At 43.8% G+C, this 15,046-nt stretch overlaps 1 protein-coding gene and 1 pseudogene across 1 annotated transcript in view; one reads left to right on the top strand and one right to left on the bottom strand.

The window, feature by feature from the left end:
- The window catches only part of LOC135526774 (uncharacterized), an 81,198-nt gene extending 74,796 nt beyond the window's left edge, over positions 1 to 6,402 (top strand). The window contains exons 2-3 of the mRNA XM_064955431.1: positions 2,224 to 2,275; positions 4,429 to 6,402. Coding sequence (XP_064811503.1) covers positions 2,224 to 2,275; positions 4,429 to 4,725 — 349 coding nt within the window. The 3' untranslated portion in view covers positions 4,726 to 6,402. The remainder of the gene's footprint in view (positions 1 to 2,223; positions 2,276 to 4,428) is intronic.
- A 6,746-nt stretch (positions 6,403 to 13,148) lies between these two features.
- Positions 13,149 to 14,251, bottom strand: LOC135527143 (uncharacterized; annotated as a pseudogene).
- Positions 14,252 to 15,046: the final 795 nt, after the last annotated feature.

Genomic DNA, 15,046 nt, shown 5'->3' on the forward strand with positions numbered 1-15,046 from the left:
GCACTATTGATACTAATATATTCAACAAGGCTCTGTGAGATCTGGTTAGTGTCCAGACCAAACTGGAGTCTCACCTTGCTAATTGGATCCGATGGGTTAAAGAATAATTAATTATTTCCTCACAAAATGGAGTACGGTACAACTTACTATTCTTATATGAGCTAAAATAGCGACACGAAAGGGGTGTCGGAGGTGTTCAAGTTATAACCGTGTTGCTGTACAGTGACTGCACATAGCAACAAGGCAGCTGTGATGGTGCATGTAACTAGGTAGGGTTATCTGTGGATGACAGTATTGAACCCTATAAGATGTCCTTATGCTGAAACTCTTGCCTGATAGTGAGAGTCTATTAAGGACAACAAAACCACATTACGTATTACAAATTAATTATAATATTTTTTTAATTCCGTGCATCAAAATCCTAAATGCTCACCAAGTAGACTAGTTACGAGTTCTCCAAAGATACGACGCCTGGAAATATTATTTCTGAAGAAGTGAAATTTCAACTCTCGCCAGCAGGTGGTAGCAGAGCTCTAGAGGAGAGGAAGGAAAATAACCAGAGCCTTGCAGTGGGTGGAAAAGTACCCTTATTGAGGAGAAAGGGCTTCCCCAAAAATTCTGTTTGCAACATACTGCAACGTCTTCTACTATTGCACCTGCAGATAACACCGACTCAAAACAATAAACATTATGTAGACCTTCTGTTATAAACCAATAATGCATTCATTATTAAGGCATTCAATACATCCAGATTCTAGTTTGCCTCTATAGGCTATCTGTTTCATAATCTCGCTTCACTGTTGCACGTGGTCCCTGACAAATTAATAATTTAATGAAAAAGAGCAATATAATAGATGAACTAGGCCGATAATAATTCTACACAATTCCGTTGTAGCATTTCCTTAAAAAATATTATCAGCTGATGCAAAACAACAACGACAACAACCAAACCAACAGTAATTCCTCGTCTGCATATGACATGTCATGCAACCAAAACCAAAACACTTTTTTTTGTGCCGTTTTTTGTTGTTGTTGCCTGTTTGCTTCAGGGTGTTAGGATTGGGTCTCCGGGTCATCTGGGTGCTTATTGTGTTTGTATGAGTTCAGTAAGGGGGCAGAGGGGAAATCATGCCATAAGGCGTATTTGCATAAATTATCCCCCGCGTCGGATGACGTCAGGTTGCAGTCCGGTTATAAGCGCCGCCGGTTGCAGAAATAGACACATTCGCTGAAACATAACGTGGCTCACATCACTGGCATTAACCTACCGCACTAAACTCAACTCAATTCACCACAGAAGCAACCGAATCGAGTCAGTCGAGTGATTTAAGCTGAATACAGTAACCTAGAATTGTATCTAGATCGGTAGATTTATCTACTCAAACCAATCGCAAACGTGGCGAGAAGCATTATCCAAACGAGTCTGCTGCTAAATTTGAGTACGGAGATCTTCAAAACGCCAATGGAGGTTGCTGTCTATCAGTTGCATAACTTCAGCATCTCCTTCTTCTCCTCGTTAGTAGGAGGAGACGTGGTGTCTGTTAAACTGGACAACAGGTAAATAGAAAAACCCGCTCTGGGTTTTGTGTCTTATTCATGTGTCATTTGTGCGTTATATATTTCATTCAAATATTTCATCTAAATTGTTATAATTCGACATAGTCATGTTTCGTCATTTACGAATAGATTATTAAACAAAGTATGGTTATGCTGGTATCCGTTGTGATAAAATTGTAAATACCGTATTATAAATTTATTCTGCTGTGCAGACGTTGAGTAATGCAATTTGACTCCAACCCGCCGCGTGTCTCCTACGGGTGCATTTTCAAACGCATAAAAGTGGAGTATCTTGAAACAATATCGAGACAATGTAATCAATTTCATGTCATAGTTTGCAGCGCGCAACAATGTATCTAGTTTGGTTGCGACAACAAAAAATAATTCTGAATTGTAGGACAGTGGTAGGCAGGCATGCTGGTTTTTCATACACATGCCCAATCTCAAATAGGTTTAGCCTAAACACAAATTAAATAAACATTTGTGATGATGGCATTACGTGGCAATTGAATCTCAAAAGACTCAAAATAAGTTATCCTGGTGCCAGCATCTGTAGGAGAACATCATAACCTGCCGGTACTTACTAGGACCCCAGTTTGTTCCTTCTGATCCAATGCTCTGATTTGATAGGTTGACTTATGGCTTCTCTTCTTCTCTCCTCCACAGTGCCTCGGGTGCTAGCGTTGTTGCCATTGACAACAAGATAGAACAGGCAATGGTATGTATATCAGCAACAAGATTATACACTTTATCGTTCACATCATCACTCATAGTAGCCCAGTAACGCTATTCCATATCCCACCACATTCATGCACTTTGCCCATAGTCATCATTTTCTGTATGTTGATAATCGTAGTAGACGAGGCTTCAGTCTACTACTAGTATACTTGTAGTACCGCAGAAGCATGGTAGTCTGTATGTTGATAATCATAGTAGACGAGGCTTCAGTCTAGTACTAGTATACTTGTAGTACCGCAGAAGCATGGTAGTCTGTATGTTGATAATCATAGTAGACGAGGCTTCAGTCTAGTACTAGTATACTTGTAGTACCACAGAAGCATGGTAGTCTGTATGTTGATAATCATAGTAGACTAGGCTTCAGTCTAGTACTAGTATACTTGTAGTACCGCAGAAGCATGGTAGTCTGTATGTTGATAATCATAGTAGACTAGGCTTCAGTCTAGTACTAGTATACTTGTAGTACCGCAGAAGCATGGTAGTCTGTATGTTGATAATCATAGTAGACGAGGCTTCAGTCTAGTACTAGTATACTTGTAGTACCGCAGAAGCATGGTAGTCTGTATGTTGATAATCATAGTAGACGAGGCTTCAGTCTAGTACTAGTATACTTGTAGTACCGCAGAAGCATGGTAGTCTGTATGTTGATAATCATAGTAGACGAGGCTTCAGTCTAGTACTAGTATACTTGTAGTCCCGCAGAAGCATGGTAGTCTGTATGTTGATAATCATAGTAGACGAGGCTTCAGTCTAGTACTAGTATACATGTAGTACCGCAGAAGCATGGTAGTCTGTATGTTGATAATCATAGTAGACGAGGCTTCAGTCTAGTACTAGTATACTTGTAGTCCCGCAGAAGCATGGTAGTCTGTATGTTGATAATCATAGTAGACGAGGCTTCAGTCTAGTACTAGTATACTTGTAGTACCGCAGAAGCATGGTAGTCTGTATGTTGATAATCATAGTAGACGAGGCTTCAGTCTAGTACTAGTATACTTGTAGTACCGCAGAAGCATGGTAGTCTGTATGTTGATAATCATAGTAGACGAGGCTTCAGTCTAGTACTAGTATACTTGTAGTAGCGCAGAAGCATGGTAGTCTGTATGTGCCTGCAGCTTTGAGTGGCTACAGTACTGCGTGTTCAATACTTGTGATGTGGCATGGGACTATGTTCTGTCTGCTGCATTCTGGGTCAGACAGGGAGGAAGCTATAGATGTGCACAACAGCAGTCAAGACTATATTACCTATTTAGTTTACAGCTCAGCTTTTAAACCTTAATCCTGGTCATATGCGTACAAGTCTCTGTAACCACGTGGCCTGTTACTTCAAGTTACTACATGTTACTACATGTTACTACATGTTACTTCAAGTTACTACATGTTACTAGATGTTACTTCAAGTTACTACATGTTACTACATGTTACTACAAGTTACTACCTGTTACTACCTGTTACTACATGTTACTTCAAGTTACTACATGTTACTACATGTTACTTCAAGTTACTACATGTTACTTCAAGTTACTACAAGTTACTACATGTTACTACATGTTACTTCAAGTTACTACATGTTACTACATGTTACTTCAAGTTACTACATGTTACTACATGTTACTACAAGTTACTACAAGTTACTACATGTTACTACATGTTACTACATGTTACTTCAAGTTACTACATGTTACGTCAAGTTACTACATGTTACTACATGTTACTTCAAGTTACTACATGTTACTACATGTTACTTCAAGTTACTACATGTTACTACATGTTACTACATGGTACTACAAGTTACTACATGTTACTACATGTTACTACAAGTTAATACATGTTACTACATGTTACTACATGTTACTACATGTTACTACAAGTTACTACATGTTACTTCAAGTTACTACACGTTACTACATGTTACTACAAGTTACTACATGTTACTTCAAGTTACTACACATTACTACATGTTACTACATGTTACTACATGTGTTTGTAAGGCACGATAGGTTAAGCTTAATCTATGAGTCACCTTACATGGATAGATTAGTGGTTGGTTTGTATGAGTTGCACGAACTCTCTCTCTCTCTCTCTAAACAGACATCTCTAACTGTAGAACTCATTCCTTCTCTCCTATCTTAGGATCTGGTGAAGAACCACCTGATGTATGCAGTCAGGGAGGAAGTAGAGATCCTCAAGGAGCAGATCAGAGAGCTGGCTGAGAAGAACAACCAGCTAGAACGTGAGAACAGCCTTCTGAAGAACCTGGCCAGTCCAGAACAGATGGAGAGCTTCCGCGAACGGGTCCCGTCCGACTCGGACGCTCTGGTCCCCCTGCGGCTGGACAACCAGTACCAGCAGCAGGTCCAGCAGCAGGCCCAGATGGGACTCCATAACCCTGACCAGTCCTGCCACATCAGCGCTGGCTCTGCTGTATAGGTGGCTCGGCCTTGGACCTCCAATTGTAAACTGATCATCGCCGCCAACTTCAGTGAAGCTGTCTGTAACAGATGATGAAACACACAATTGATGAAAAGCACACGAAAAGACGCTCTAACTAGCGGCTATAGGCTGAAGCTATACGCTAAGATAAGCCCGTCCTACGACATCTAGACTCTTTCTCTTTAGACAAAAGCGCTAAACGAGAGGGCTCACATGTAGCCAGCCGGAGAACGCTTGCATTGGGACAGAGGTGAGGCTCCTGCCTTCTGGGGCCAGGAGGGCCAACCCTTCAGCCATTCTCTACCACCCCTGCTACAGAGGGGGGAGAGGGCTAAGAGACGGGGCTGGCCCGGGGATCTGATCCTGGGGATGCCTCTCCATACCTCTCCTGGTCCAGCCAAGGAAAAAGGAAATCTTTTCTCAAGACAGATGGCCCTCCAGTCTCCACTAGATTCCCCCCCCCCATTTAACTAGGCAAGTCAGTTAAGAACAAATTCTTATTTACAATGACGGCCTATTGGGGAACAGTGGGTTCGCTCCCTTGCTCAGGAGCAGAACAACAGATTTTTTACCTTGTCAGCTCGGGGATTTGATCCAGCAACCTCCCATTTACTGGCCTAACGCTCTAACACTAGGCTACCTGCTACCTGAAATCCGTGTAGAGTTCTTCTAACTGCTGATAGTACAAGCTCTGAGTAGTTAGAAAATATCTCAACCATCTTGTGACTGTTTCCACCTGACACCATCTACTGATACTCTCTGTCAATATTCTTTAAGAAGAAGCAACGTGTCTTTAGGAAACCAAACCGGAGCTCCAGTTGAACGAGTAGAGGAGAAGGAGGATCTAGGAGATCCAGGACTGTTGCTGGGAGATAGAGTCTTGTTGCTTCTCTTTCTCAACCTCTCTGGTGATAGGAGATGCTGGACTGTTGCTGGGACAGAGAGGCCTGTTGCTTCTCTATCTCAACCTCGCTGGTGATAGGAGATGCTGGACTGTTGCTGGGACAGAGAGGCCTGTTGCTTCTCTTTCTCAACCTCAATAACTGATTACCATAATCATGATTCAGAACATCATTACTTGTATTCTTTGCAGTTGGGGTGTGCTGCTTTTTGGGGAAAATCCTGCTATTACACATTTGTTTTGTGATTCTGAACAAAATGGAATAGTTGTTAATAAGAGCATTGTAACTGTTCAGTTAAATGATTTATTATGGGGAAGGAAGTACCTACTACCCAGTATGCCTTGCTCTGTACATTTTACTAACATGTTCAGAGTAGTGGGCTGGAGATGAATTTGAGCAGCTGATTTTTTTTCTCTAAAGGCTGTGAATGCGACCCTGACCTAGCAGACATGTTCTGTGTGTTCAGATGCCAACCTCAACTTGAATCAATGGCATGACTCTAGTGCCTGTCTCCAGAAGAGGAATAACCCAGTTCCACAATGGACATTTGTGTTTTCTAACTACCAAAGACTTTGTCTCATTACTACTCCAAACGAAACCAAGCAACCTGGACCATGTGTACATCGTTCACAGAGAGAACTCTTGTTAGCGTGTGTTTTTGTTTTGATAAACATTGGTTATTGTTGCTGTATTGTGTCCATGAAACAGGTATTTGTAATGATGGATGCAAAATGTCCATTTGCAATAAACCTTCTGTTTACACTAAACGCCATGTTGGTTCCCTTTCCGTTGTTCTTACTCAAGGGTATTGCAATCTACATGGAGAGTAACAAGAATATATAATGAACTATTTAGCACACATTGACCACTCGCAACAACAGCTCATGTTGTTAAGAGCTTCAAGACCCACTGCTATCGGGTTTAAGTTAAGTCTAAGATTAATTACATATTTATACATCGGCCTACATGTTGAAGCTTAATGATGTTTTTGCAAGAAAACATTGGACATCTAACCAATGATAATTTAACAGAGGAACTAAATGTAGCTTACTTGTGTAGGTCAAATGAAAATCTACAACATATTCTTAAATCTTTGTCCAAAGCAGCACATCTGAACTTTTCAAACAATTAGGTATTTAATAATGGTTGTCCAAGCTTGCAGCTAGCTTGGAAGACGAAAAAAATACGTTGTCCCCCCAAAAAAACAAATCCATATTGGCAGCTAGTGTGTTACTGTCTCGTGTCTGTGTTGGTTTGTGGGTTCTCTACTGCCCTGGTCTGGGAGCTGAGGGCTACACCCATGAAATGAGAAAAGGAGTGAGTATAGTAGGTTATTTTAGGACAGCATAACCAGCTCTGACAGCATGTTGGGTAAACAAACAGGTCTCATTCCAGTAACAGTATCTGGTAGTATGGATACACCGACAGGTCTCAGTCCAGCAACAGTATCTGATAGTATGGATACACCGACAGGTCTCAGTCCAGTAACAGTATCTGCTAGTATGGATACACCGACAGGTCTCAGTCCACCAACAGTATCTTGTAGTATGGATACACCGACAGGTCTCAGTCCCGTAACAGTATCTGGTAGTATGGATACACCGACAGGTCTCAGTCCACCAACAGTATCTGGTAGTATGGATACACCGACAGGTCTCAGTCCAGTAACAGTATCTGGTAGTATGGATACACCGACAGGTCTCAGTCCACCAACAGTATTTGGTACCATGATGGGTAAACAAACAGGTATGAGCCCTGTTTTTCCATATGACTGAACACATGAAATGAGTCATCTTATTTAGGTGGAGGTTACAGCAGGTCCCAAGTCTTACATAGAGGATGAGGTTACATCAGGTGCGTAGTATTACTTAGAGGCTGAGTTACATCAGGTCCCTAGTATTACTTAGAGGCTGAGATTACATCAGATCCCTGGATTTATTTATAGGCTGAGATTATATCAGGTCCCTAGTATTACTTAGAGGCTGAGATTACATCAGGTCCCTAGTATTACTTAGAGGCTGAGATTATATCAGGTCCCTAGTATTACTTAGAGGCTGAGATTACATCAAGTCCCTAGTATTACTTAGAGGCTGAGATTACATCAGGTCCCTAGTATTACTTAGAGGCTGAGATTACATCAGGTCCCTAAGTATTACTTAGAGGCTGAGATTATATCAGGTCCCTAGTATTACTTAGAGGCTGAGATTATATCAGGTCCCTAGTATTACTTAGAGGCTGAGATTATATCAGGTCCCTAGTATTACTTAGAGGCTGAGATTATATCAGGTCCCTAGTATTACTGAGAGGCTGAGATTATATCAGGTCCCTAGTATTACTTAGAGGCTGAGATTACATCAGGTCCCTAGTATTACTTAGAGGCTGAGATTATATCAGGTCCCTAGTCTTACAGTAAGAATAATGCATTGCTGTCATGTTCGTCTCTATAGGCCTATATCACATTGTGGTACCAGTTCTCTCATTCTATTTTGGGGTTATTTATCATGGTTGGTTACAATGCTTGCATAAGGACCGTGTGCAAGAACGGTTGTTTTCTTTTTTACTAGAGCTATGGTCTCCATTAAAGTAATATAATTAGTGTAGCATACTGGTTGTTTGGCATGACAAGCTGTTAGCACGATAGCACAAACAGCATGGTACTCAGGCTAGTAACACAGACAGCATGAAGATAATGATAGACTATGTCTTCTCCAGATCTATGGTGATAAAACTGGTCTAGACTGGTTCAACCTATTAAAGTGTCCCAGTGACCATTTGTTGTGTTAACCAATCATTGAGTCCTTCGTTAAGGAACACTAAGCAGGACCTACTGAGGTGAATCAATGTCCAGCTTTTTAGAGAATCTGAGGGTGTTCTCAAAACACAATTTGTTGGGCCTAGTCTCCGGGTGACTGAAACACCAAAAGTGTCACAAGAACTGACAAGACCTGTGTCAAGGTTTATGAGACCAACTTTACATGGTGTTGCGCTGCTTGGTTTATGAGACCAACTTTACATGGTGTTGGGCTGCTTGGTTTTATGAGACCACCTTTACATGGTGTTGGGCTGCTTGGTTTTATGAGACAAACTTTACATGGTGTTGGGCTGCTTGGTTTATGAGACCACCTTTACATGGTGTTGGGCTGCTTGGTTTTATGAGACCAACTTTACATGGTGTTGGGCTGCTTGGTTTTATGAGACAAACTTTACATGGTGTTGGGCTGCTTGGTTTTATGAGACCAACTTTACATGGTGTTGGGCTGCTTGGTTTTATGAGACCAACTTTACATGGTTTTGGGCTGCTTGGTTTTATGAGACCACCTTTACATGGTGTTGGGCTGCTTGGTTTTATGAGACAAACTTTACATGGTGTTGGGCTGCTTGGTTTTATGAGACCACCTTTACATGGTGTTGGGCTGCTTGGTTTTATGAGACAAACTTTACATGGTGTTGGGCTGCTTGGTTTTATGAGACCACCTTTACATGGTGTTGGGCTGCTTGGTTTTATGAGACCACCTTTACATGGTGTTGCGCTGCTTGGTTTATGAGACCAACCTTACATGGTGTTGGGCTGCTTGGTTTTATGAGACTACCTTTACATGGTGTTGGGCTGCTTGGTTTTATGAGACCACCTTTACATGGTGTTGGGCTGCTTGGTTTATGAGACCACCTTTACATGGTGTTGGGCTGCTTGGTTTTATGAGACCAACTTTACATGGTGTTGGGCTGCTTGGTTTTATGAGACAAACTTTACATGGTGTTGGGCTGCTTGGTTTATGAGACCACCTTTACATGGTGTTGGGCTGCTTGGTTTTATGAGACCACCTTTACATGGTGTTGGGCTGCTTGGTTTTATGAGACCAACTTTACATGGATTTGGGCTGCTTGGTTTATGAGACCACCTTTACATGGTGTTGGGCTGCTCGGTTTTATGAGACCACCTTTACATGGTGTTGGGCTGCTTGGTTTTATGAGACAAACTTTACATGGTGTTAGGCTGCTTGGTTTATGAGACCAACTTTACATGGTGTTAGGCTGCTTGGTTTTATGAGACCACCTTTACATGGTGTTGGGCTGCTTGGTTTTATGAGACCAACTTTACATGGTGTTGGGCTGCTTGGTTTTATGAGACCAACTTTACATGGTGTTGGGCTGCTTGGTTTATGAGACCACCTTTACATGGTGTTGGGCTGCTTGGTTTTATGAGACAAACTTTACATGGTGTTGGGCTGCTTACTTGTTTTTATAGAGCTGTAAATCCAACTGACTTCTTTCTCAATTTCACAAGTTGGTACTTGGGTCCTGTCCTTGACTGACCATCAGGTTCAGTATGAATGGTGTTGTCCAGGGTTAGGTTCCCTTAGTATACATGTTGGTCTTCGATATCGTGTGGATAAGTCTTGGAATGCTTCAGGATCTGAATGACAGTTTGGAAAATATTTCAAATCAAATGTTTATTGTCACATGCTTCGTAAACAACAGGTGTATATTAACATTGAAATGCTTACTGATGGATCCTTCCAGACAATGCAGAATCACCTTCAATATATATATATATATATATATACATCTGTCAGTGTGGTGTTGTTCCCCTAGACCAGGGCTGCTCAACTCTCTTCCTGGAGATCAACCATCCTGTGGGTTTTCAGTCCAACCCTCTTCCTGGAGATCTACTGTCCCTGAGGTTTTCAGTCCAAACCTCTTCCTGGAGATCTACTGTCCTGTGGGTTTTTAGTCCAACCCTCTTCTTGGAGATCTACTGTCCCTGAGGTTTTCAGTCCAAACCTCTTCCTGGAGATCTACTGTCCTGTGGGTTTTTAGTCCAACCCTCTTCTTGGAGATCTACTGTCCCTGAGGTTTTCAGTCCAAACCTCTTCCTGGAGATCTACTGTCCTGTGGGTTTTTAGTCCAACCCTCTTCCTGGAGATCTACTGTCCCTGAGGTTTTCAGTCCAAACCTCTTCCTGGAGATCTACCGTCCTGTGGGTTGGGTTTTCAGTCCAACCCTCTTCTTGGAGATCTACCGTCCTGCGGGTTTTCAGTCCAACCCTCTTCCTGGAGATCTACCGTCCTGTGGGTTTTTAGTCCAACCCTCTTCCTGGAGATCTACTGTCCCTGAGGTTTTCAGTCCAAACCTCTTCCTGGAGATCGACCGTCCTGTGGATTTTCAGTCCAACCCTCTTCCTGGAGATCGACCGTCCTGTGGGTTTTCAGTAAAACCCTCTTCCGGGAGATCTACCATTCTGTGGGTTTTCAGTCCAACCCTCTTCCTGGAGATCTACTGTCCTGTGGGTTTTTAGTCCAACCCTCTTCCTGGAGATCTACTGTCCTGTGGTTTTCCTGTGGGTTTTCATTATAGCTGCATAACTAATGCTATTGATTTTTTATGTGCAAACACTTTTTCGTATCTATATTGTAAATACACGTGATTGTATAAAAATGTGTATATTTTGGTTGGGTCCATTGTGGGGTCTCTGTGTTACCTTAGCCTCCTATTGTTCTCTCTTGCCTGACCTTCAGTTAGCCAGGTGCCTGAGACGGCTAACATCTTGTACGTTGTCTCTTCGTGCGCAGGACAAATACAAATCCAACCAGCAGACCTCCAGTTGTGGCAGTGTCCTCATTAAATTACACAACTCAGAACGAACCATGCTACATATACATTTTGGAGTTATTGATCCTACTAAAAACACTCTTCTTACAAAAGTAAATACACATCGGGCAGGGAATATGTGCCAGAGGGAATGTTCTATGTTAATGAGTACAGACACGCATCACAGTGGAATTCCACTGGACTCTCCAGTCCAAACATAACACGATGTGCAACAGCTCGACTCACTAACAGTTCCTGTATTTTCCACCAATACTGTTACATTTTAATCACCAGGGCATGGCCAATGGAACGGAATGTTACTCTAATGTTACTCTTGATTGGAGCTACAGGATGATTTCCTGCCTGCATGGGAGCCTGTGATTGGTTGTCAGGAGTTCTGGGGTTATGCAACGGGAACACATCTGTTTAAGTTGGAAATATGGTGGCTGTGCAGTGTGAGTCGGGCCCAGCCTAAATGTGGTTAGGGTTTGCATGCAAAGAGATCATTTGCCCTCGTTCGCATGCCTTGGCTTTCTGCAGACATATACAACATGTTTGTCCGTCTCTGATAGCTGTGTATTCTTAATGTCAACCCTCTGCTCGGTCTACCAGGGTAGTAATGACAGAACACTGATGGAAGTTGGCTATTATGGGAACTCAATGCAACTTCACTATTATTTATTCTTTCCATGAAAAAAAATGGCCTATCATTCAGATGACTGTTTTGTTGATGGAATCTCCATCAATCTTCATTGAAAATTAGAAAATGACATTTTTATCTCCTTTACAAAGAGTTGTAGGTTCAGTTAAGACAAAGACAAGGTATTCCAACTTTATCAGCACCTTCACTCACATGTCTCTTGACACAGAACTATATGGTCTACTTGCAAATCCTAAAATTACTCATGGGGTGTGTCCCAAAATGCACCCTATCCTCTATATAGGGCAGAACTGTTGACCAGGACCCCAATAAATAGGGAATACGGGTGTCATTTGGGACACTAACAAGAAAGGGGATAGAACACAGAATAATGTATGGTACCATGCTGAGACTGGTCACAATCTGTCAAGTTAATCAGTATTTACTGCCCCTCCAGCTTTGTAACCCATTTACACCTACCACTGTGTGTTGTTGCCATAGTAACACAGCTACCACTACCACTGTGTGTTGGTGCCATAGTAACACAGCTAACACTACCACTGTGTGTTGGTGCCATAGTAACACAGCTAACACTACCACTGTGTGTTGGTGCCATAGTAACACAGCTAACACTACCACTGTGTGTTGGTGCCATAGTAACACAGCTAACACTACCACTGTGTTGTTGTTGCCATAGTAACACAGCGAACACTACCACTGTGTGTTGGTGCCATAGTAACACAGCTAACACTACCACTGTGTGTTGGTGCCATAGTAACACAGCTAACACTACCACTGTGTGTTGGTGCCATAGTAACACAGCTAACACTACCACTGTGTGTTGGTGCCATAGTAACACAGCTAACACTACCACTGTGTTGTTGTTGCCATAGTAACACAGCTAACACTACCACTGTGTGTTGGTGCCATAGTAACACAGCTACCACTACCACTGTGTGTTGGTGCCATAGTAACACAACTAACACTACCACTGTGTGTTGGTACAATAGTAACACAGCAAACACTACCACTGTGTGTTGGTGCCATAGTAACACAGCTATCACTACCACTGTGTTGTTGCCATAGTAACACAGCTAACACTACCACTGTGTGTTGTTGCCATAGTAACACAGCTACATTTAACATTTACATTTAAGTCATTTAGCAGACGCTCTTATCCAGAGCGACTTACAAATTGGTGAATTCACCTTCTGACATCCAGTGGAACAGCCACTTTACAATAGTGCATCTAAATCATTTAAGGGGGGGGGTGAGAAGGATTACTTATCCTATCCTAGGTATTCCTTGAAGAGGTGGGGTTTCAGGTGTCTCCGGAAGGTGGTGATTGACTCCGCTGTCCTGGCGTCGTGAGGGAGTTTGTTCCACCATTGGGGGCCAGAGCAGCGAACAGTTTTGACTGGGCTGAGCGGGAACTGTACTTCCTCAGTGGTAGGGAGGCGAGCAGGCCAGAGGTGGATGAACGCAGTGCCCTTGTTTGGGTGTAGGGCCTGATCAGAGCCTGGAGGTACTGCGGTGCCGTTCCCCTCACAGCTCCGTAGGCAAGCACCATGGTCTTGTAGCGGATGCGAGCTTCAACTGGAAGCCAGTGGAGAAAGCGGAGGAGCGGGGTGACGTGAGAGAACTTGGGAAGGTTGAACACCAGACGGGCTGCGGCGTTCTGGATGAGTTGTAGGGGTTTAATGGCACAGGCAGGGAGCCCAGCCAACAGCGAGTTGCAGTAATCCAGACGGGAGATGACAAGTGCCTGGATTAGGACCTGCGCCGCTTCCTGTGTGAGGCAGGGTCGTACTCTGCGGATGTTGTAGAGCATGAACCTACAGGAACGGGCCACCGCCATGATGTTGGTTGAGAACGACAGGGTGTTGTCCAGGATCACGCCAAGGTTCTTGGCGCTCTGGGAGGAGGACACAATGGAGTTGTCAACCGTGATGGCGAGATCATGGAACGGGCAGTCCTTCCCTGGGAGGAAGAGCAGCTCCGTCTTGCCGAGGTTCAGCTTGAGGTGGTGATCCGTCATCCACACTGATATGTCTGCCAGACATGCAGAGATGCGATTCGCCACCTGGTCATCAGAAGGGGGAAAGTAGAAGATTAATTGTGTGTCGTCTGCATAGCAATGATAGGAGAGACCATGTGAGGTTATGACAGAGCCAAGTGACTTGGTGTATAGCGAGAATAGGAGAGGGCCTAGAACAGAGCCCTGGGGGACACCAGTGGTGAGAGCGCGTGGCGAGGAGACAGATTCTCGCCACGCCACCTGGTAGGAGCGACCTGTCAGGTAGGACGCAATCCAAGCGTGGGCCGCACCGGAGATGCCCAACTCGGAGAGGGTGGAGAGGAGGATCTGATGGTTCACAGTATCGAAGGCAGCCGATAGATCTAGAAGGATGAGAGCAGAGGAGAGAGAGTTAGCTTTAGCAGTGCGGAGCGCCTCCGTGATACAGAGAAGAGCAGTCTCAGTTGAATGACTAGTCTTGAAACCTGACTGATTTGGATCAAGAAGGTCATTCTGAGAGAGATAGCGGGAGAGCTGGCCAAGGACGGCGCGTTCAAGAGTTTTGGAGAGAAAAGAAAGAAGGGATACTGGTCTGTAGTTGTTGACATCGGAGGGATCGAGTGTAGGTTTTTTCAGAAGGGGTGCAACTCTCGCTCTCTTGAAGACGGAAGGGACGTAGCCAGCGGTCAGGGATGAGTTGATGAGCGAGGTGAGGTAAGGAAGAAGGTCTCCGGAAATGGTCTGAAGAAGAGAGGAGGGGATAGGGTCAAGCGGGCAGGTTGTTGGGCGGCCGGCCGTCACAAGAAGCGAGATTTCATCTGGAGAGAGAGGGAGAAAGAGGTCAGAGCACAGGGTAGGGCAGTGTGAGCAGAACCAGCGGTGTCGTTTGACTTAGCAAACGAGGATCGGATGTCGTCGACCTTCTTTTCAAAATGGTTGACGAAGTCATCTGCAGAGAGGGAGGAGGGGGGGGGGAGGAGGATTCAGGAGGGAGGAGAAGGTGGCAAAGAGCTTCCTAGGGTTAGAGGCAGATGCTTGGAATTTAGAGTGGTAGAAAGTGGCTTTAGCAGCAGAGACAGAGGAGGAAAATGTAGAGAGGAGGGAGTGAAAGGATGCCAGGTCCGCAGGGAGGCGAGATTTCCTCCATTTCCGCTCGGCTGCCCAGAGCTC

The sequence above is a fragment of the Oncorhynchus masou genome, chromosome 32 (genome assembly GCF_036934945.1).
Source record: "Oncorhynchus masou masou isolate Uvic2021 chromosome 32, UVic_Omas_1.1, whole genome shotgun sequence".
Taxonomy (NCBI): Eukaryota; Metazoa; Chordata; class Actinopteri; order Salmoniformes; family Salmonidae; genus Oncorhynchus; species Oncorhynchus masou.